At 35.5% G+C, this 21,877-nt stretch overlaps 1 protein-coding gene across 3 annotated transcripts in view; it reads left to right on the forward strand.

The window, feature by feature from the left end:
• Positions 1–20,798, forward strand: part of SEC24B (SEC24 homolog B, COPII coat complex component) — a 98,499-nt gene extending 77,701 nt beyond the window's left edge. For 2 of the 3 annotated variants that reach the window (XM_041758868.1, XM_041758869.1), the window contains 13 exons: positions 504–622; positions 995–1,050; positions 1,292–1,498; positions 5,324–5,447; positions 5,893–6,051; positions 6,680–6,853; positions 7,911–8,021; positions 9,463–9,638; positions 10,246–10,383; positions 14,394–14,498; positions 15,348–15,440; positions 19,557–19,660; positions 19,901–20,798. In XM_041758868.1, the coding sequence (XP_041614802.1) occupies positions 504–622; positions 995–1,050; positions 1,292–1,498; positions 5,324–5,447; positions 5,893–6,051; positions 6,680–6,853; positions 7,911–8,021; positions 9,463–9,638; positions 10,246–10,383; positions 14,394–14,498; positions 15,348–15,440; positions 19,557–19,660; positions 19,901–20,015 (1,681 nt within the window). In that variant the 3' untranslated portion in view covers positions 20,016–20,798. Of the gene's footprint in view, positions 1–503; positions 623–994; positions 1,051–1,291; positions 1,499–5,323; positions 5,448–5,892; positions 6,052–6,679; positions 6,854–7,910; positions 8,022–9,462; positions 9,639–10,245; positions 10,384–14,393; positions 14,501–15,347; positions 15,441–19,556; positions 19,661–19,900 lie in introns of those variants that run through there. The other variant, XR_005988395.1, reaches the window with a different exon arrangement.
• Positions 20,799–21,877: the final 1,079 nt, after the last annotated feature.

Here is a 21,877-nt window from a genome sequence, read left to right on the forward strand (position 1 = left end):
ACACTCAGCCACTGAGCCACCCAGGTGCCTCGGTTTTGGTTCATTATTTGAACATGGTTCATTGTTCTGAAATATTAGCTCTAGGGCAGTCCCAGTGGCTCAGCGGTTTAGCACTGCCTTCAGCCCAGGGCATGATCTTGGAGACCCAGGATCGGGTCCCATGTCAGGCTCCTTGCATGGAGCCTGCTTCTCCCTCTGCCTGTGTCTCTGCCTCTCTCTTTGTGTCTCTCATGAATAAATGAATAAAATCTTTTAAATATATATATATTAATATTATATATATATATAAATATATATATATATTAGTTCTAAACATGTTGGTTTCATCTGAAAATGGGATGTTTTATCCTTGGTCTTCTCTGATGTATGTTGGTTTAGGGAAGAATAACTTTCTGTCCTCTATGAAAACGCACGTGTAATTATTCTTAGACTTAGTTTACTATCTCATTATTTTTTTAAATAAAATATGTTACTGAACACTTTGAATTTGAAATTGTCCTTAGGCTTCCTGGAGATTCACGAACAAGAATAGGATTCATGACCTTCGATAGCACTATTCATTTCTACAATTTACAAGAAGGATTATCACAGCCTCAAATGTTGATTGTGTCTGATATAGATGGTAAGCAGTAAATAAAGTCTTTCTAAGTATAGATTTTGAGGCTACTTTGACAGTATATCCTGTCATATGATGTAAGGATAATTTGGTATACTTTGATATTTGTTTCAAAATACTTTCTTGGAAAAAACAAATAATAGTTTCCTGGAAAATACTTCATTCTACGTTTTCTGTGCCTTTGTGTGTACTTACACATGTACACACACATGTGAAATATATGCAGAGTGTACATATGTATATGTACACATATACATATATATTTAATAAAGCAGTATTGTGGTACCCATCATACATATGGCCTGATAGAAACTAAGATTTTTAAATTGATGATATTCTTTTGACTTATCTGTTCATTAAAATATGTTTTCCCTTTAGATGTTTTTCTACCTACACCGGATAGCTTACTTGTGAATCTGTATGAAAGTAAAGAGGTGAGAGAGGTTTTTTCTTAAAGTATGAAAATATTTCTGTATCTCAAATGTTTACTAAAATCTTTAACATTTGTTTACTTGGTATATAAATACCGGATAAACAATGTACATAGCATATCTGTGGACTCGTTGGTTTACGGTCCCCCAAGATAGAGTGATATATATTATACTCTAGAACGTTTTAAAGAAGAAAATTGCCTTACATTCTCAGTAATTCACCTTTTAATCTTTGTTTCCCCAGCTTATAAAAGACTTATTGACTGCATTACCAAACATGTTCACCAATACGAGAGAAACACACAGTGCCCTTGGTCCTGCGCTTCAGGCTGCCTTTAAACTAATGTCTCCAACAGGTGGCCGTGTGTCTGTATTTCAAACACAATTACCTTCCTTGGGTGCAGGACTTCTGCAGTCCAGAGAAGATCCCAATCAGAGATCAAGCACAAAGGTATTGTATATTTGCTTTCTCTGTCATATTTAAAGATGGTGTTTTGTACCTACATAGACTGTGATTCATTCTATGAATCTGTTCATTTCTGTTGAGAAAGTTTAATTGAATTAGCGTTTTAGGGGGATCCCTGGGTGACTCAGTGGTTTGGTGCCTGCCTTTGCCCCAGGGTGTGATCCTGGAGACCCAGGATTGAGTCCCACATTGGGCTTCCTGCATGGAGCCTGCTTTCTCCTTCTGCTTGTGTCTCTGCCTCTCTCTCTTTCTCTCTCTTTCTCTCTCTTCTCTCTCTCTGTCTCTCATAAATAAATAAAATCTTTTAAAAAATGAATTAGCGTTTTGGGTTGTTTTATGACTCAGTTTGCAAGTCGAATCCTTTCATTTTACAGATGAGGAAAACAGATTAAATTTGCCAAGGGTTAAATAACTAATTGTAAAAGATGTGACTTGATTTTTCTGGCTGGAGTGCTCTTTTTTTTTTTTTTTTTTTCCTTAAAGATTTATTTATTTATTCATGAGAGACACAGACTGAGAGAGAGAAGCAGACATAGGCAGAGAGAGAAGCAGGCTCGTCACAGGGAGCTTGAGGCAGGACTCCATCCTGGATCCCTGGATCAGGACCTGATCTGAAGGCAGGCACCCAACTGCTGAGCCACCCAGGTGTCCCAAATAAGCTTTCAAAAATAAAAATAAAAAACATGTTTTAGTAGATATCAAAGTACTTGATTTTTTAATTGCCTTCTAGCTACTGATTAGTTGTGTCCAGTATTTACTCTGAGGCTGAATATTACTTGGGTTTTACATGAAGATTTTCTCAGAATATTTTAATCCCTCATTTCAAATAATAAATGAACTAGAATAATCATTTTTGTGTGTGTATAAGTTTTGTCTGACCTCAAGGAAATACTATCACAACTAATTATGAATTAAATAGTTTTAATAGTGCCATAAATATTTAGCCACATAATCAGTTTTTCCTTATTCCTAGAAGTGAAATTATTGTGTTAAAGAGTATAAACTTTATTTAAGTTATTAATGTATTTTACTTGGGTTTTTTATCAACTGTACTCTTAAGGACTCTCAAATCTTCTAGCCATCATTAAGTATTACTGCTTTTTTTATTCTTTACCAATTTGTTAGAGAAAAATATTTTACTTTTTATAGAAACTGCATTTTTAAGTTACATATCAGAAAAAAATCTAATTTTAAAATAAATTGGGGCAAGTGTACATCAGGTACAGCTAGCATGCAGTTCATTAAGCCATTGCAGTCCATTATAAAATACTGATGGGTTTTTTTTTTTAATTAATTTTTATTGGTGTTCAATTTACCAACATACAGAAAAACACCCAGTGCTCATCCCGTCAAGTGTCCGCCTCAATGCCCGTCACCCATTCCCCTCCAACACCCGCCCTCCTCCCCTTCCACCACCCCTAGTTCATTTCCCCGAGTTAGGAGTCTTTATGTTCTGTCTCCCTTCCTGATATTTCCCAACATTTCTTTTCCCTTCCTTTATATTCCTTTTCACTATTATTCATATTCCCCAAATGAATGAGAACATACACTGTTTGTCCTTCTCCGATTGACTTACTTCACTCAGCATAATACCCTCCAGTTCCATCCACCTCGAAGCAAATGGTGGGTATTTGTCGTTTCTAATTGCTGAGTAATATTCCATTGTATACATAAACCACATCCTCTTTATCCATTCATCTTTCGATGGACACCGAGGCTCCTTCCACAGTTTGGCTATTGTGGCCATTGCTGATAGAAACATCGGGGTGCAGGTGTCCCGACGTTTCATTGCATCTGAATCTTTGGGGTAAATCCCCAACAGTGCAATTGCTGGGTCATAGGGCAGGTCTATTTTTAACTCTTTGAGGAACCTCCACACAGTTTTCCAGAGTGGCTGCACAGTTCACATTCCCACCAACAGTGTAAGAGGGTTCCCTTTTCTCCACATCCTCTCCAACATTTGTTGTTTCCTGCCTTGTTAATTTTCCCCATTCTCACTGGTGTGAGGTGGTATCTCATTGTGGTTTTGATTTGTATTTCCCTGATGGCAAGTGATGCAGAGCATTTTCTCATGTGCATGTTGGCCATGTCCATGTCTTCCTCTGTGAGATTTCTCTTCATGTCTTTTGCCCATTTCATGATTGGATTGTTTGTTTCTTTGGTGTTGAGTTTAATAAGTTCTTTATAGATTTTGGAAACTAGCCCTTTATCTGATATGTCATTTGCAAATATCTTCTCCCATTCTGTAGGTTGTCTTTTAGTTTTGTTGACTGTATCCTTTGCTGTGCAAAAGCTTCTTATCTTGATGAAGTCCCAATAGTTCATTTTTGCTTTTGTTTCTTCTGCCTTTGTGGATGTATCTTGCAAGAAGTTACTGTGGCCAAGTTCAGGGTGTTGCCTGTGTTCTCTTCTATGATTTTGATGGACTCTTGTCTCACATTTAGATCTCTCATCCATTTTGAGTTTATCTTTGTGTATGGTGAAAGAGAGTGGTCCAGTTTCATTCTTCTGCATGTGGATGTCCAATTTTCCCAGCACCATTTATTGAAGAGACTGTCTTTCTTCCAATGGATAGTCTTTCCTCCTTTATCGAATATTAGTTGACCATAAAGTTCAGGGTCCACTTCTGGGTTCTCTATTCTGTTCCATTGATCTATGTGTCTGTTTTTGTGCCAGTACCACACTGTCTTGATGACCACAGCTTTGTAGTACAACCTGAAATCTGGCATTGTGATGCCCCCAGCTATGGCTTTCTTTTTTAAAATTCCCCTGGCTATTCGGGGTCTTTTCTGATTCCACACAAATCTTAAAATAATTTGTTCTAACTCTCTGAAGAAAGTCCATGGTATTTTGATAGGGATACTGATGGGTTTTAAACATAGGAAGGTAGTTATGTGAGGAAGCTAGTTATGTGTTACTGAAGTCTTTGATGCAGTTTTGTTTTGTTTTTCTCATTTAACTTTTAGAACTATTCTTTATCAGCCTGGTACTCAAAAAGTTAAATACCTGTTCTGATTTACATATTCATATCTGTGTGAACTCTAATGTACTAATCATACACTATGGTGTATGGAAGATTGAAACATTTTATTATGCAATGTAGCCTAGTAATTAAGAACTTGGAGACCTGGCTCTTACATTTTTAACTCTTCTTTGGTGCCACCTTTTCAGTTCAAGTGTCCTTATACCAATAGAAAAAAACCTTCCTTAATCTATGACTCTTTCTCACATTGTTATAAACAGTATACAATAATGGTTAACATCACTCACTCTGGAGCCAGACATGTCAGGTTTATAGTCTAGCACTACTCAATAAATATGTAATTGGTTGTTACTTAATCTGTTTTTTGCTTCAGTTTCCTCATTTGTAAGATATATGTAACTTTAAGTTATATAAAACATTTCAAACAGTGCTTTGTAAGTGCTTTATAAATGTTAGCAATGATTATTATTCTTAAAAGATCTGGGCCAACTACCTAGACATTTAAAAAGCTTCCTTAGTTTGATGGGTGGCCCCGGGTGGCTCAGCAGTTTAGCACCACCTTCAGCCCGGGGCTTGATCCTGGAGACCCGGGTTCGAGTCCCACGTCCGGCTCCCTGCATGGAACCTGTTTCTCTCTCTGCCTGTGTCTCTCTGCCTCTGTGTGTGTCTCTCAGTAATAAAATAAATAAAATCTTAAAAAAAAAAAAAAAAAAGCTTTCTTAGTTCGAGAGGAGGACAATGGTTATCCTCTTCATTATTATAAGAGATGTAGAAATATGTGCATAGTGGAAGGTTTCTAGCTCTTACTTTATGACCTGTTGACTTAGGTTGTACAACATCTTGGCCCTGCAACTGATTTTTATAAGAAACTGGCTTTAGATTGCTCAGGGCAGCAGACTGCAGTGGATCTGTTCCTTTTAAGTTCACAGTATTCTGATCTTGCTTCTCTAGGTAAGGAGATAACCTCATGTTTATCCATTTACATAAATGTTTTTAGCATACAGTCAAATCTAAACTCTTTATTAAGAATTCTCAATATTTGGGGGGTAAAAAGCATGTGAATTATATAGATAATATATGTGAAAATGACCAGTAAATCGTAAAGCACTACACATCTAAAATGCTATTAGTATTTAAATCTAATTCCTTTATCATTCTGCTTTTTTTTTTATCATTCTGCTTAATAATAAACCTTACCATATATTTACAAGTATATGTGTTTTCTCAGATTTCTATATTATCCTTATTTTGACAGCTTAGATTTTCTCATTGTGACAGTTTTTTTCATGACATACACTCTACTTTTGTTGGACAAGTAAGATATTACTGGATGTTATTACAAAACATCATAGAATATTGTTTCTGTAGCTAATATTTTTTCTATTTCTCTCTGAAGCTTGCATGTCCAAGTACTCTGCAGGGTGCATTTATTATTATCCGTCTTTCCACTTTACTCACAATCCTTCACAAGCAGAAAAGTTACAAAAAGACCTAAAACGGTATCTCACAAGAAAAATTGGATTTGAAGCTGTTATGAGAATAAGGTGTACTAAAGGTATGAAATTATAAAGACTATGCTTTATATTATATAATATATAACATTATATATATATGTAAGCTGTTTTTAAAATATATAGTTATTGAATAATCATTGCCCAATTCTTTAAGTAATTTAAATTAATAAGCAAAAGTAATGTTTGCTTTATTAGGAAGAACCTAAGACAAAGCCATAGTGGAGGTGATTTTAGAAGGGTAGGGAAGATAGTAAAGGAAAATTGTCTGATAAATGAACTTTGCCTCATAATCATTCAGTTAGTCTTCAGTTTACCTCAGTTCTATGTGAATGTTTGCTGGAGGGAATTTCCTCCCTAATTTTAAGTCTTAAGCGAGTTGTACAGTACCCATCATTTGTTTCATTTTATATATTAGATCTTCGTCTGACTTCAGATCACACAGAGAAAATATAAGATCAGTTATCAATACAAGCTAAATGTCTGCTTTCTCTTTTATATAACCTGCATTGTTTTTTCTGAATTGGTATTTTAGAACCTCTCTTAACATCCCAGTTCTACTCCCCAGTTATCCTTTTGATTCAAAATCATAAACAGTTTTTACCTTAAAAAGTAGCTTTAGCCTAAGGTAAAGATACTTTCATCTTTTATAACAAATTTTCTCTTCCATAGGTCTTTCAATGCACACTTTTCATGGAAACTTCTTTGTCCGTTCCACTGATTTGTTATCCCTTGCCAACATCAATCCTGATGCTGGATTTGCAGTACAATTGTCAATCGAAGAAAATTTGACAGATACTTCCTTAGTGTGCTTTCAGACAGCCCTATTATATACATCAAGCAAAGGTAATATTAATAGATATGGGGATCCCTTGGTGGCGCAGCGGTTTGGCGCCTGCCTTTGGCCCAGGGCGCGATCCTGGAGACCCGGGATCAAATCCCACATCAGGCTCCTGGTGCGTGGAGCCTGCTTCTCCCTCTGCCTATGTCTCTGCCTCTCTCTGTGTGTGTGTGTGCCTATCATAAATAAATTTAAAAAAAATTTAATAGATATGAAATATAATTAGCAATAGTTTTCCCTTCCTTTTATATGCTAGGGGAAATGGGGAGAAAGAATGAACCAAAATAGTGGGAGATAAATGGAATTTGCATTAGTTAATCAAATATATGTTCCGTTTTTTTTGTTTTTCTTAACTCATTTTTTAATCTTTAATACCGTTTTTGACTTGTTGAAGTCCTGTATTCTCAGGATCATATGTGTCTGGTAAACTTATGCTAAATCCAGCTATGCCATCCTTAGCATTTTTTTTTTTTTTGCCCCATGAAATAAAAAATTTTTACATAGCATATAACATTAGTTATTTGACAGCCAGGTTTTCTGACATTTTACTCTGTTGAATATAATTTAGAATGATTGATATTAAAATAAAAACCAGAACCTAGTGTTCAACATATATAAAATATAGTATAAAATATAGTATATGTTCATGGTCTACAGATTTGGAAAGTGTTTTTATTTTATTTAAAACATATTACTGGGATCCCTGGGTGGCGCAGCGGTTTGGCGCCTGCCTTTGGCCCAGGGCGCGATACTGGAGACCCGGGATCGAGTCCCACATCGGGCTCCCGGTGCATGGAGCCTGCTTCTCCCTCTGCCTGTGTCTCTGCCCCTCTCTCTCTCTCTCTGTGTGTGACTATCATAAATAAATAAAAATTTAAAAAAAAAATAAAAATAAAAAAATAAAACATATTACTTGTAAAGCATTTGTTTTTACATTTCAGAGTCCTCCTAGTGATTTAATCCAATCAAAATAGTAATTTGAATAATGTTTTGACCTGTTTGCTTTATTTCTCCCTTGGCCCAATGTGTTTTGCAATGACGTTGATTCATCATTTCATATAGGTGAGCGAAGAATTAGAGTGCACACGCTCTGTTTGCCAGTAGTGAGTTCACTGGCAGATGTATATGCAGGAGTGGATGTACAGGCTGCCATCTGCCTTCTGGCAAACATGGGTGAGTAAAAATGTGAAAGAACAGGTGAAATATATTTTTCTATCCTAAAAACTGAAATCAGGGCATTTCTTAACCCTAGAAATTCCTTACTTAGAAAGTATATGTTTTACATTTTCATTTACAGCAGTGTGAATTCGACTATTCTTATATTTCTTACTAATTCATTAGTTTAAAAATCTTCTGGGGGATTCATAATCAGTAAAAACCGGTAACAACTCAAATGTCCTTCAGCTGGTAAATGTATGAACAAACTTTGGTATATCCATATGATGGAAATGAAACTCACTAATAAAAAGAAATGAATTATTGAGATATGAATAGATATGGATGACTCTCAAAGACATGCTAAATGAAAGGAGCTAAGCTTCAGAAAGACTATATACATACATTCATATGACATTCTGGACAAGGGAAAATTATAGGGATGAAAAACAAACAGATCATTGATTATGAGGGTTAAAGATAGTGGGAAAATTTTACCATAAAGGGGCAACACCAGTGGATATTTTGGGGGTAATGGAACTGTTGTGTATTTTGATTGTGTTAGTGATTATATGGCTGTGTGTTTGACATATGATCACTGTACAGTGATACCCCAAAACATAACTTCTATTGTATGTAAGCTAAAAAAAAGAATCTCTAGGGGAATCAATGTAACACTGACTATTTTGTTTTCATTTTCAATTTTCCTTTGGGGCATGAAATGAGCCTTATTTTTCATGTAGTCTTAGAGAAAAATGGTCCTTATTACTCATTTTGGGAAAAATTATTATAGCATTTACTAAATTATCCTAGTTTTTTATTATTTTATATCTATATTTCAAATTCAGTATATTATAGCATTGTTTTTCAATATAACTTTATTTTTTAATACTTGGGCACATCTGTAGGTTATCGCTAGTTTAATAAAATATGTACTTAGAAGAAAATAAGTCTCACACTGATAGCTGGCTCTTCAGTGTCCGTGTGAGAACCTATGTTCAATTGCCCTCTTTTTTGTTGTTGTTGTTGTTGACCTAGAAATGCTTTGACAAAGATTTCAGAGCATCACAGGGATAACTCAGATTGCAGAACTTAAATTGTTTATGAAAAAAAATGATACTTTATACATGTGACTTCTACTGGAGCTTTCTCAGATGTAAATGGTTGATATACATTCTCTAATATCAGTAGCAATTCTTTTTAGAGTTAGAGAGACCAAGACAAAAAAGATCCAAAACAGCCTAAATCTATTCTGATTGTGAGAATTATTCAGGTTTATTTCACAAAAATTGTATAATCAGCAGACACTTGCAAAGTGAAGGGGCAGGTGAAATGTATTTTTCTATCCTAAAAACAGAATTTTTGTTGGTTTCTTAAATAATGCATGTAAATTTTACCCCTTATCACATTCATTGGAATCTAGTAATTAAAACACATTTTCATTTTGATTGCTTTCTAGCTGTTGATCGATCCATCTCATCAAGCTTATCAGATGCAAGAGATGCCTTAGTGAATGCTGTGGTGGATTCATTATCTGCATATGGCTCAACAGTCTCAAATTTACAGCACTCTGCACTGATAGCACCCAGCTCCCTCAAGCTCTTTCCTCTCTATGTTTTGGCCCTTCTCAAACAGGTAGCTCTCTGTACACTGTCAAATTTCATAAAGTCTTCTAAAACTCAAGGCATAGATGAAGAAATGAAATCCAAGTTCCCTGGGATTTTTAATATTTAACTAGATAATTTTGCAGCTGAGCATTGGAAAAGTTCTGAAAAAAGATCAGTGGAAAATTAAAGTATATAAAAACATGACTCTTATGAAGCCATATGTTCTCACTCTTTAATATGTGGGAGCAGCTTGAATAATGTGCTTATAGCACACTTTTAGTTTATATGTGCTTCTGGAAAGAGACTCTAAGGAAAGGATTTTTTGTCCATCAGATATCTTTCCAAGTCTCAGGCACTGTAATAGTTGTTATATATGCATTGTCTTATTTAATCCTTACAGCAGCCTAGAGAAGCATATTTTTCTCTGTTTTTCTTGTAATGATAATAAAGCTTTCAGAAGCTAAGTAACTAGTTCCCATATCTATGTATTGAATGTCAGAGCTAAGAATTTAATCCAAGTCTGTTTTGAAGGCCATGGTTTTTCCATGACTGTGGTGGTATATGTATTTGTTTTGATGTTTGTCTATATTTATGTTTTTATTTTAAAAATATGTGGGTTTTTTTTTTCTTTGTAGAAAGCATTTAGAACCGGTACAAGCACACGCCTGGATGATCGTGTATATGCCATGTGTCAGATAAAGTGTCAACCACTTGTTCATCTAATGAAAATGATTCATCCCAACTTGTACAGGATAGACAGATTGACAGATGAGGTATAATTTTTTGTGTGTGTTTGAAATTTTTAAATTTAAATGTATTTGAATGTCTTAATTCTATAGCTAAGGTGCTAATATATTAGTAACAATTTTTTTTATGTTTAATTTATTTATCATGAGAGACAGAGAGAGAGGGAGAAACATAGAGAGACAAACAGGTTCCATGCAGGGAGCCTGATGCGAGACTCGATCCTGGGACCCCAGGATCACGCCCTGGGCCAAAAGCAGGTGCTTAACTGCAGAGCCACCCAGGCATCCCCCTAGTAACAATTTTTTACGTCTACTTTTCCCTTATGGTAGTAATACATTAAATAAGGATACTACCTATGAATTTGGTTGAACAATAAGGCTATCAGATACTATCTATGGTCGTTTACTGAGTTTTCAAAAATATGGGAAGTAATTCACCTTGCGGGTTTGGTTATAATATCACAAAGCTAAGTTGTAGAATGGCCATTTCCATGTATATTTTATAGAGATTGTTCTTTATAATGATGGAAGTACAATTTTTTTTTGTTTTGTTTTTAAAGATTTTATTTATTTATTTGAGAAAGCATGAGTCAGGGGAAAGTTGTGGGGGGAGGCAGACTCGCCCCTGAGTAGGGACCCCAACACAGGCCTTGATCCAGAACTTTGGAATCAAGACCTGAATCATAGGCAGATGCTTAACCAACCGAGCCACTCAGGCGCCCTGTTTTTTTGTTTGTTTGTTTTTGTTTTCAATTCCAGTGTAATTAATGTATAGTGTTATATGTTAGTTTCAGCTGTATAATAAGGTGGTTCAGTAAATCTATGCATTACTCAGTGCTCATCGTGATAAATATACTCTTGATCCCCTTCACCCACTCCTAACTCACATCCCCTCTGGTAACCACCAGTTCTCTTTAGTTTAGAGTCTGGGTTTTTTTAGTTTTTCTCTTTTCTTTTCTTTTCTTTTCTTTTCTTTTCTTTTCTTTTCTTTTCTTTTCTTTTCTTTTCTTTTCTTTCTTTCTTTCTTTCTTTCTTTCTTTCTTTCTTTCTTTCTTTTTGTTCATTTGTTTCTTAAATTCCACATATGAGTGAAATCATACAGTATTAATCTTTCTCTGACTTACCTCACTTAGAATTATACCATTTATTTATTTATTTTTGTTTTTAGAATTATACCATTTAGATCCATCTATGATGTGGCAAGGTTTCATTCTTATGATTGAGTAATATCCCATTGTGTGTGTGTGTGTGTGTGTGTGTATACACACACCACTTTTTCTTCATTCATCTGTTGATGGATATTTGGATGGCTTCCATACTTCGGCTATTTTAAATAATACTCCAATAAACATAGGGATGCATATATATTTTTGTATTTGTGTTTTTGTATTCTTTGGGTAAATACACAATAGTAGAATTACTGGATCATATGGTAATTCTATTTTTAATTTTTTGAGGAAATCTCCATACGATTTTCCCCAATGGCTGTACCAGTTTGCATTCCTACCAAGTGTAAGAAGGTTCCATTTTTCTCCATATCCTTGCCAACATTTGTTGTTTCTTATGTTTTTTATTTTAGTCATACTGACAGGTATGAGGTGATACCTCGTTGTGGTTTTGATTTGCATTTCCCTGATGACAAGTGCTGTTGAGCATCTTTTCATGTGTCAGTTAGCCATCTGGGTATCTTTGAAGAAATGTCTGTTCATATCCTCTGCCCATTTTTAAATTGAATTATTTGGGGTTTTTGTTGTTGAATTATATAAGTTCTTTATATATTTTGGATATTAAACCTTAATGGATATATCATTTGCAAATATCTTTTCCCATTCAGTAGGTTTTTTTTTTGTTTTGTTGATTGTCTCTTTTGCTGTGCAGAAGATTTTTATTTTGATGTAGCCCCAGTGGTTTACTTTTGCTTTCATTTCCCTCACCCTATGAGACCTATCTAGAAAACTGTTGCTATGGCCATTGTCAGAGAAATTACTGCCTGTGCTCTCTTCTAGGATTTTTACAGTTTCAAATCACACATTTAGGTTCTTAATCCATTCTGAGTTTATTTTTGTGTACAGTATATGAAAGTAGTTCAGTTTCATTCTTTTACATGTTGCTGTCCAGTTTTCCCAACACCATTTGTTAAGGAGCCTATCCTTTTCCCATTGCATGTTCTTATCTCCTTTATCAAAGATTAATTGACCAAATAATTATGAGTTTATTTCTGGGCTCTCTATTCCTTTCCAATGACATATGTGTCTATTTTGTGCCAGTACCATAATGTTTTTTATTACTGTGTCTTTGTAGTATATCTCAAATCTGGGATTGTGATACCTCCAGTTTTGTTCTTTTTTCAAGATTGCTTTGGCTTTTGGGGGTCTTTTGTAGTTCATATACATTTTAAGATTGTAGTTCATATACATTTTAAGATTATCTGTTCTATTTCTGTGAAAAATACTGTTGCTATTTTGATAGGGATTGCATCAAATCTGCAGATCACTTTGGGTAGTATGGACATTTTAACAATTTGTTCTCCCAATCCAGGAGTATGGAATATCTTCTATTTGTGTCATTTTCAGTTGATTTCATCAGTCTTTTATAGTTTTCAGAGTACTGGTCTTTCACAGCCTTAGTTAAGTTGTTCCTAGGTATTTTATTATTTTGTGTGTAATTATAAATGGAATTGTTTTCTTAATTTCTCTATCTGTTACTTCATTATTAGTGTATAGAAATGCAACGGTTTTCTGCATATTGATTTTGTGTCCTGCAAGCTTACTAAATTCGTTTATCAGTTCTAGAATTTTTTGATGGAATCTCCAATGTTTTCTATGAAGAGTATCATGTCATCTGCAAATAGTGAAAGTTTTACTTCTTCCTTACCAAATTGGGTGCCTTTTATTTTTGTTATTGTCATCTGATTGCTGTGGCTAGGACTTCCAGTACTATGTTTTGTTTTGTTTTGTTTTTTAATATTTTATTTACTTATTCATGAGAGACACACACAGAGAGAGAGGCAGAGACACAGGCAGGGGGAGAAGCAGGCTCCATGCAGGGAGCCCGACGTGGGACTCGATCCCGGGTCTCCAGGATCATGCCCTGGGCCAAAGGCGGCGCTAAACCGCTGAGCCACCCGGGCTGCCCTTCTAGTACTATGTTGAATAAAAGTGGTGAGAGTGGACATCCTTGTCTTGTTCCTGATCTTAGGGGAAAAACTCTCAGTTTTTCACCATTAAATATGTGTTAGTTGTGAATTTTTCATATATGGCCTTTATTATGTTGAGGTATGTTCCTTCTGATCCAAGTGCAATTTTTTTAATATATAAATATATATATATTTTTTTTAAGATTTTATTTATTCATAGAGACACAGAGAGAGAGGCAGAGGAACAGGCAGAGGGAGAAGCAGGCCCCCTACAGGAAGCCTGACGTTGGACTCGATCCCGGGTCTCCAGGATCACACCCCAGGCTGCTGGCGGCGCTAAACCGCCACATCACCAGGGCTGCCCCCAAGTGCAATTTTGATTGTACTATAAACCAAATCTGGTGTCCAACAGTTATTTTTAATATGCAAATATGTAGTGTCTTTTCTTCCTTGCATTAAAACTCTACTGTTTGGAATCTTCTGTATTTTGTTACTCGAGAAATGTAAAAATGGAGCTTACTTTGCAGCAGATTTAATAGTCATACTTTTAACATATCAGATCCCATAAAGGAAGGAAGTGGACAGATCATTTTACATATTCATGGTTTTATCTTTGTTTTTTAAAGATTTCATTTATTTATTCTAGAGAGAGAGAGCGGGGGGAGGGCAGAGGGAGAGAGAGAGAATCTCGAGCAGAGGCCCCATCATGTTTTTATCTTTGTGATTTGAATACATCTTGATGCTACAGCCAACGTGGTAAAGTATTACCAGTAATTTTTTGCATCTTACAAAATTCTCAAGTGTCATTTTTCAGTATTTCATAAAGAGCTTGTAGCCTTTGTGTTCCAGACTATGATGATAGTTACACAAACTCATTCCATCTCTCTCTTTTTTTTTTCAGGGTGCAATACACGTTAATGACAGGGTTGTACCTCAGCCACCTCTTCAAAAATTGTCCGCAGAAAAACTGACAAGAGAAGGTGCTTTCCTTATGGACTGTGGCTCTGTAAGCACCCTCTACTGTTAAAGTTCACCACTGTTCCAGCTGGCAAAAGGAGCAACACGTACAGGGTCCAGCTTTATTATCATAGATCAGGCAGTGAAAGGTAGAATTAGGAATTGAGAGGCAATAAACTGGTACCTGGCACAAGAGGTCAATTTATTTTAGACTTTTCTAGTTGGATATACTTTTATTATCATAGTTATTTATTATCATAGTTATTTATTATCATGGATTATGTATGCTTGATAGAAAAGTAAAGAGATAAATTCTGTCTTTAAGGATTTTATCATCTAGAATCATAAAATTCAAAGGCACCACAGGAGTCCATCAATTTCAACTTCTATGCATTTTCTGAAATGGCCATTAATGATTAGGAGTTCAGGCAAAGTCACTGGGCGGGATCATGGTGAAGGGTATCACAGTGGTCAAGATGGCTTCATAAATGCTACCTTATGAGCAAGTAAAGGGAGGGTGAGGGAGAGCCTATTAGTTAAAATACACAGACAGCAATCAAACAAGTGGATAGGAGATAGAGCAAGTCAGTCAGTTATCCTGGCTAACGTACTACCTTCCTATTGGGGAAAAAAGTAAGGAAGGAAGGTGGTAAAATGTATTTTGTGGGAAGTCTTGAAATTTAAGCTAAGAAGAAGTGAACCACTTTAGATTCCTGGATACAGATTCCAAATGTACCAATTAGGGTCTCCTAGTTGGAAATTAGTGATAGCCCCCTTCCTACTTTAGTTGAGATAGTATACTTTACCTCTTTTATGCTTGATAATTTTGAGAAAATTAGCTGTAATAGGTTCCTGATTAGGGAGTCTTAATATTTTATTGTTTTTTTTTTTATTTTAGGTTTTTTATATTTGGATTGGAAAAAGCTGTGACAATAACTTCATAGAGGATGTACTTGGGTATCCTAATTTCGCATCAATACCACAGAAAATGGTCAGTGGCTCTTATAGTTTTAAGGTTTTGTATGCTAAAATTTTTAGTGAGATAAAATTCACATACATTTCACCACTTTATCATAAAGTGTATGTACAACTGATTAGTTTTTACTGTATTCACAATTGATACAATAATCACCAGTATCTTAATTTCAGAGCATTTCTATCACCCCAAAAAGAAATTTGTATTCCAAATTCTCCCCTCCTGCTTTCCCTTAGCGACCACTAATCTACCTTCTATCTGTATGGATTTGCCTGTTCTGGACATTTCATATAAATGGCATCACATGTGGCCTTTTGTGTTTGCTTTCTTTCACTTCTCACAATGTTTTCAAAGTTCATCCATATTGTTGTATGTATGAATACTTCATTCTTTTTTTATGACTAAATAATAATTGTACCATTATGCTACATTTTTTTAAGAGATTTTATTTATTCATGAGAGACACAGAGAGAGAGAGGCAGAGACACAGGCAGAGAGAGAAGCAGGCTCCACGCAAGGAGCCCCATGTGGGACTCGATCCCGGGACTCCTGGATCATGCCCTGGGCCAAAGGCAGGCACTCAACAGCTGTGGCACCCAGGCATCCCTATGCTACATTTTTTTTTTCCTATGCTACATTTTTAAATCCAGTCCTTCATTCATGGACATTTGGATTGTTTTCACTTTGGGGCTATTATAAATAGTACTAGTATGAACAGTTTATGTGCAGGTGTTTGTGTGAACTTATGTTTTCAGTTCTCTTGGGTGTAAACCTAGGAGTAGAATTGTTAGGTCATATGGTAAACTCGGTTTAATTTTTTGAGGAACTGCCAGCCTGTTTTCCAACAACTTTAACTTCTGATTTAAATTATTTTGCTGATAACGAACATAATTTTTTCAGTGGGCCTTTATTGTATGTATATTAACCAATATCAAAGAAACAGGATTCTGAAAATAATTCTATATTTCATTAATAGGAACAGCCTACATTAACCAATACCAAAGAAATAGGATTCTGAAAATAATTCTATATTTAATTAATAGGAAAGGCCTAATTTATCACTGGATATTGTTAAATATGGCCTTCCTCCTGAAATAATTTAAAGTCAGTATAACTTTTATCACATTCTGCTATTGTTTATTCTTTTAATTTTACATATTAATTCCAGAGTTCACTTTTAAGATTCAGCAAATGAAGTTAATAAGGAAAAGTTTGAAAAGAGGCAAGAATGTGAGCAAACGGGAAAAAAACATATGAAAAATAAGTTCTAGGGCAGCCCCGGTCCCAGGGGTTTAGCGTCGCCTTCAGCCTGGGGTGTGATCCTGGAGACCTGGGATCGAGTCCCATGTCGGGCTCCCTGCGTGAAGCCTGCTTCTCCCTCTGCCTGTGTCTCTGCCTCTCTCTTTCTCTGTGTCTGTCATGAATAAATAAAATCTTTTTTTTTTTAATTTTTTTTTTTTTTTTTTTTATGATAGTCATACAGAGAGAGAGAGAGAGAGAGGCAGAGACACAGGCAGAGGGAGAAGTAGGCCCCATGCACCGGGAGCCCGACACGGGATTCGATCCTGGGTCTCTAGGATCGCGCCCTGGGCCAAAGGCAGGCGCCAAACCGCTGCACCACCCAGGGATCTCGAATAAATAAAATCTTAAAAAAGAAAAAAATAAGTTCTAAATAAAGTAGTAAACTTTATTTTAGAAGCTGTAGTTATTAACATTTCTATGTAGTAAAATAAATAAAGCCAAAAGACACAACAAAATCAGGAGGTTATCTGAAGCTCAGGACTGAAAAAGGGCTAATTTTTCTAGTATAAAAAGTTGTCTTACAAATCTTTAAGAAAAAGACACCCTGTCCCCTCAGAAAAAAAAGGAAAAGAAAACTGGGCAAAGGATTTGAATAGGCAATTTGCAGAAGAGAAGTATAGTAGTAGCTATATGAAACAATGTTCAGCCTCACTCACAATTAAGAAAACAAAATAAAATAACAGTAAATAAAGCTTTTCTGTTCAATTTTTTTTTTTTTTTTTTTGCATACTCTATGTAGTTTACTATTAATTTGGCTTTGGAAACTTCATTGTAAATAAATATACAAAAATATGTATTTATATTATATAACATATTTATTAAATTTACAAAGTATAGGGATCCCTGGGTGGCGCAGTGGTTTGGAGCCAGCCTTTGGCCCGGGGCGCGATCCTGGAGACCTGGGATTGAATCCCACGTCGGGCTCCCGGTGCATGGAGCCTGCTTCTCCCTCTGCCTGTATCTCTGCCTCTCTCTCTCTGTGTGTGACTATCATAAATAAATAAAAATTTTAAAAAAATTTACAAAGTATATTTATAAAAATATATAGGAATAGGCTTTTTTAGATCTTTTAAAAATAATCTCCCATATAGTTTTTATTTTTTATTTTTTATTTTTTTTTAATTTTTTTTAAATTTTTATTTATTTATGATAGTCACAGAGAGAGAGAGAGAGAGAGGCAGAGACACAGGCAGAGGGAGAAGCAGGCTCCATGCACCGGGAGCCCGATGTGGGATTCGATCCCGGGTCTCCAGGATCGCGCCCTGGGCCAAAGGCAGGCGCCAAACCGTTGCGCCACCCAGGGATCCCCCCATATAGTTTTTAAATATATTTACACATGTTCTTTAAAATTCCTCACCTTTAAATTTATTTTAAGTTTTTATTTTGATTCCAGGTAATTAACATACAGTGTTATATTAGTTTTAAGTATACAGTATAATGATTCAACACTTCCATACATCACCTGGTGCTCACCGTGACAAGTACACTCCTTCATCCCCGTCACCTATTTAACCCAACCCCCCATTGTCCTCCCCTCTGGTAACCATTAGATTGTTCTCTGTAGTTGAGTCTCTTTCTTGGTTTGTCTGTCTCTCTTTTTCACTTTGCTCATTTGTTTTGTTTCTTAAATTCTACATATGAGTGAAATCATGTGGTATTTGTCTTTCTCTGACTGACTTATTTTCTTAGCAGTATACTCTAGCTCCAGCCATGTCATTGCAAATGGCAAGATTTCATTCTTTTGGTGGCTGAGTAATATTCCACACACCATCTCTTCTTTATTCATTTAGCAGTCAGTGAACACTTGGACTGTTTCCAGATATTGGCTATTGTATATAATGCTGCTATAAGCATCAGGGTGCATGTATCCCTTTGAATTAGTATTTTTGTATTCTTTGGGTAAATATTCAGTAGTGTAATTGCAGGGTCATGGGGTAATTCTATTTATTTTTAACTTTTTGAGGAATCTCCATACTGTTTTCCATAGTAGCTACACCAGTTTGCATTCCCACTGACAGTGTAAGTTCCCCTTTCTCCACATCCTGACCAACATCTGTTGTTTCTTGTGTTGATTTTAGCCAGCCATTCTGATAGGTGTGAGGTGATTCTCATGGTAGTTTTGATTTGCATTTCCCTCATGGTAAATGATGATGATGAACATCCTTTCATGTGTCTTTTTGGCCACATGGATGTCCTTTGAAACAGAATTCTCTGAGAATGGCTGTTACTAAAAGAGGATGGAATCTATAACTGTTGAGTAAATTTGGAAATTAATGATAGCCACCTTCATTTGCATGTTTTCTTTAGATGGAACTAAAAGTGCAACATAATACCAGTGACCTACTAATCATTGTATATGTTTTATTGACTTACTCAGAAAAACTATAATATGGAGGTAAAATATCTGTGGCATACTTATCATTAAACATGTGTTGGAGCACCCAGGTGGCTCCGTTGGTTAATCATCTGATTCTTGATTCAAGTTCAAGTCATCATCTCTGGATTGTGAGATGGAGCCCTGCACTGGGCTCTGCACTGGATGTGGAGCCTACGTAAGATTCTCTCTCTCCCTGTCTCCTTCTGCCTCTGCTTGCGCATGCACGCACACACTCTCATTCTCACAATCAGTCATCAATAAACACGTTTTATTAACTTATCCAGAAAGATATAAACATATATGTGAACAATTTAAATTTTACTCATTTGGTTGCTGCTTTAGGTCTGGAAATCGAGTGCTGGCAGGTAGTGGGAATGAATCATGATTCAGTTCTAATATTGCTACAGTCTGTGAGAAAGGAAGTAATTTTCTAATTATATTACTTTTACCAGACACATCTTCCAGAGCTAGATACCCTTTCATCAGAAAGAGCGAGATCCTTTATAACTTGGCTGAGAGACAACAGACCATTAAGCCCAATTCTTCACGTGGTAAAGTAAGTACTTCTGTAACTTAATTATCAAATTGTCTTATCCCGTGCAGTCTGTGTGAAACTGCTTGTCTTCAGAGCAAATTTTAAATAATATTATGAAAATATATTCTAATAAGAGAATGCTGTTAATTGATTAATAACCCCTATGTTCCATTTTCCTAAAGCCTCCGTGTATTAGTAATTTTTTAATGTATAATTATTCTTTATAAGAATGTGCATTTTTAAACACTTTTTCTTTTTCAGAGATGAGAGTCCTGCCAAAACGGAATTTTTTCAACATTTGATTGAAGACCGAACAGAAGCTGCGTTCTCTTACTATGAATTTTTGCTTCACATTCAGCAGCAGATTTGTAAGTGAAGTGGAATAAAATTGAATGAGAAGAAAAAGATCCATACATAGCCTAGGTAAAGCATAATCTGTCAGAGAAGTACGTAGGATATTTGAAATGAAAGCATTTGTTGTTCCAAGACAGAGTGCACAGCATAGCACCCTGAGGCTTTGGCAAAAGGGAAAGGGGAAGAAAGAACCTGGCAGATTTTCTTCAGCCTGAATTCATGGTAATGATGATGCTGTTTCACCAAGTATATTTTGAATTGATTTCTTCACATTTCCAGTAGTGCAGCAGCACAGTGCTCTGTTCATTGCAGGCCGGCACATCTATGTAGCTGTGTGGAATGATGTGTCATAAGGCAAAGTAGATGAATTCCTTTTTCTTATAATTAATATAACATTTCTGGACTCGAACTCTGACAAGGGATGCCAAAAGGCAGTGGTACCGTGTTACTTGTTTATATGAATTACTTTTTAACAAGGAATGATTTGTATTCATGAATTCAATATTTTCCCTGTAAAAACAATAGCATTTCAGAACATGAACTATAGAAAAATATATATAATGTACATAAATGTTACATTTGTAAAGAAAATGTAAAAATGTAACTACAAAATATGAATTGCTTAAACTGTGCTGCATTGTTGGATGACAACTCTTTTTGTCACAGTTAGAGAATGAGGTTGACTAATGCATATTATGAATTGAGTCCACAAAAGAAATACAAAACTCTTTGTAATTCTGTTAAATCTTTTATGTGGATTTATTTATGATCAGCCTACTAATTAAAAATATTTTGCTTGACAATATTTGGTGGTTTTTTTGTGTGGGGGGAGAGTGGGTGTTACTTTTACATATAGGATATATTGAATTTACTACTTGCATTTAGTAGTATTTGAATCCATTCGTTTTTATAAGTTTGTGGACATTACCAAGTACTTATTCTGTTTGTATTCTAAAAAACCAATGTCACTTTTAAAATACATATGAGTATTAACTAGGTAAAATTTTAATTTGTCTCTCTCAGTTAAATTAGGCATTTTTTTCTGTACATTCATAGCAAGAAAATTTTCACACCACATATGACCATTTTATTCAGTTGACTATTAAGATTACCATCTTGGGGGATTCCTGGGTGGCTCAGCGGTTTAGCACCTGCCTTTGGTCCAGGGCGCGATCCAGGAGTCCCGGGATCGAGTCCCGCGTTGGGCTCCTGGCATGGAGCCTGCTTCTCCCTCCTCCTGTGTCTCTGCGCCTCTCTATCTCCGTGTGTCTATCACGAATATATAAAAATAAATAAATCTTTTTTTTAAAAAAAGATTACCATCTTGAATTTTGAGAGTGATTTTATTCTAATGAAAAAGTCTTTCATTTACTAACAGCTTATTTGCTATAAAAGCAATTAAAGATATATTAGATCTGTTTTATAACTATGAAAGTCCCACCAATTAACTTTGAAAGGAAAAAGGTTCTTGGTATGTGTGGTGAGGGATTTTAACAGTTTTATGTTTGGTGGCTCTCTTTTCTTTAGATAAAAATAAAAGTACTCTCTCACATTCCCTGATGGAAATGAGAGGTTAAATGACTCACTCTAAATGACATTACTAATTAATGACAGAGCTAATAGTAAATCCGAAATGTTCTTCCCACCCACCACCTACTTTTCATCCCACCCTCACTCCCCAGGACTGTACTTGTCTCTATACCATGCTGCCTACAGCAAGAGTGAATCCTATTGAACATTAGGAAAAACTACAATACTCTTAAGGACAACTGAATACTGTAATTTTATAACAAAAAAGTATCATGTTTCTATTTTAGGAAAGGGAAAAATCTTTTGTCTGGATATTTTGTTTTTCATTCAGTAGATATTTTTAAGCACTTAATA

The sequence above is a fragment of the Vulpes lagopus genome, chromosome 6 (genome assembly GCF_018345385.1).
Source record: "Vulpes lagopus strain Blue_001 chromosome 6, ASM1834538v1, whole genome shotgun sequence".
NCBI classification, from domain to species: domain Eukaryota; kingdom Metazoa; phylum Chordata; class Mammalia; order Carnivora; family Canidae; genus Vulpes; species Vulpes lagopus.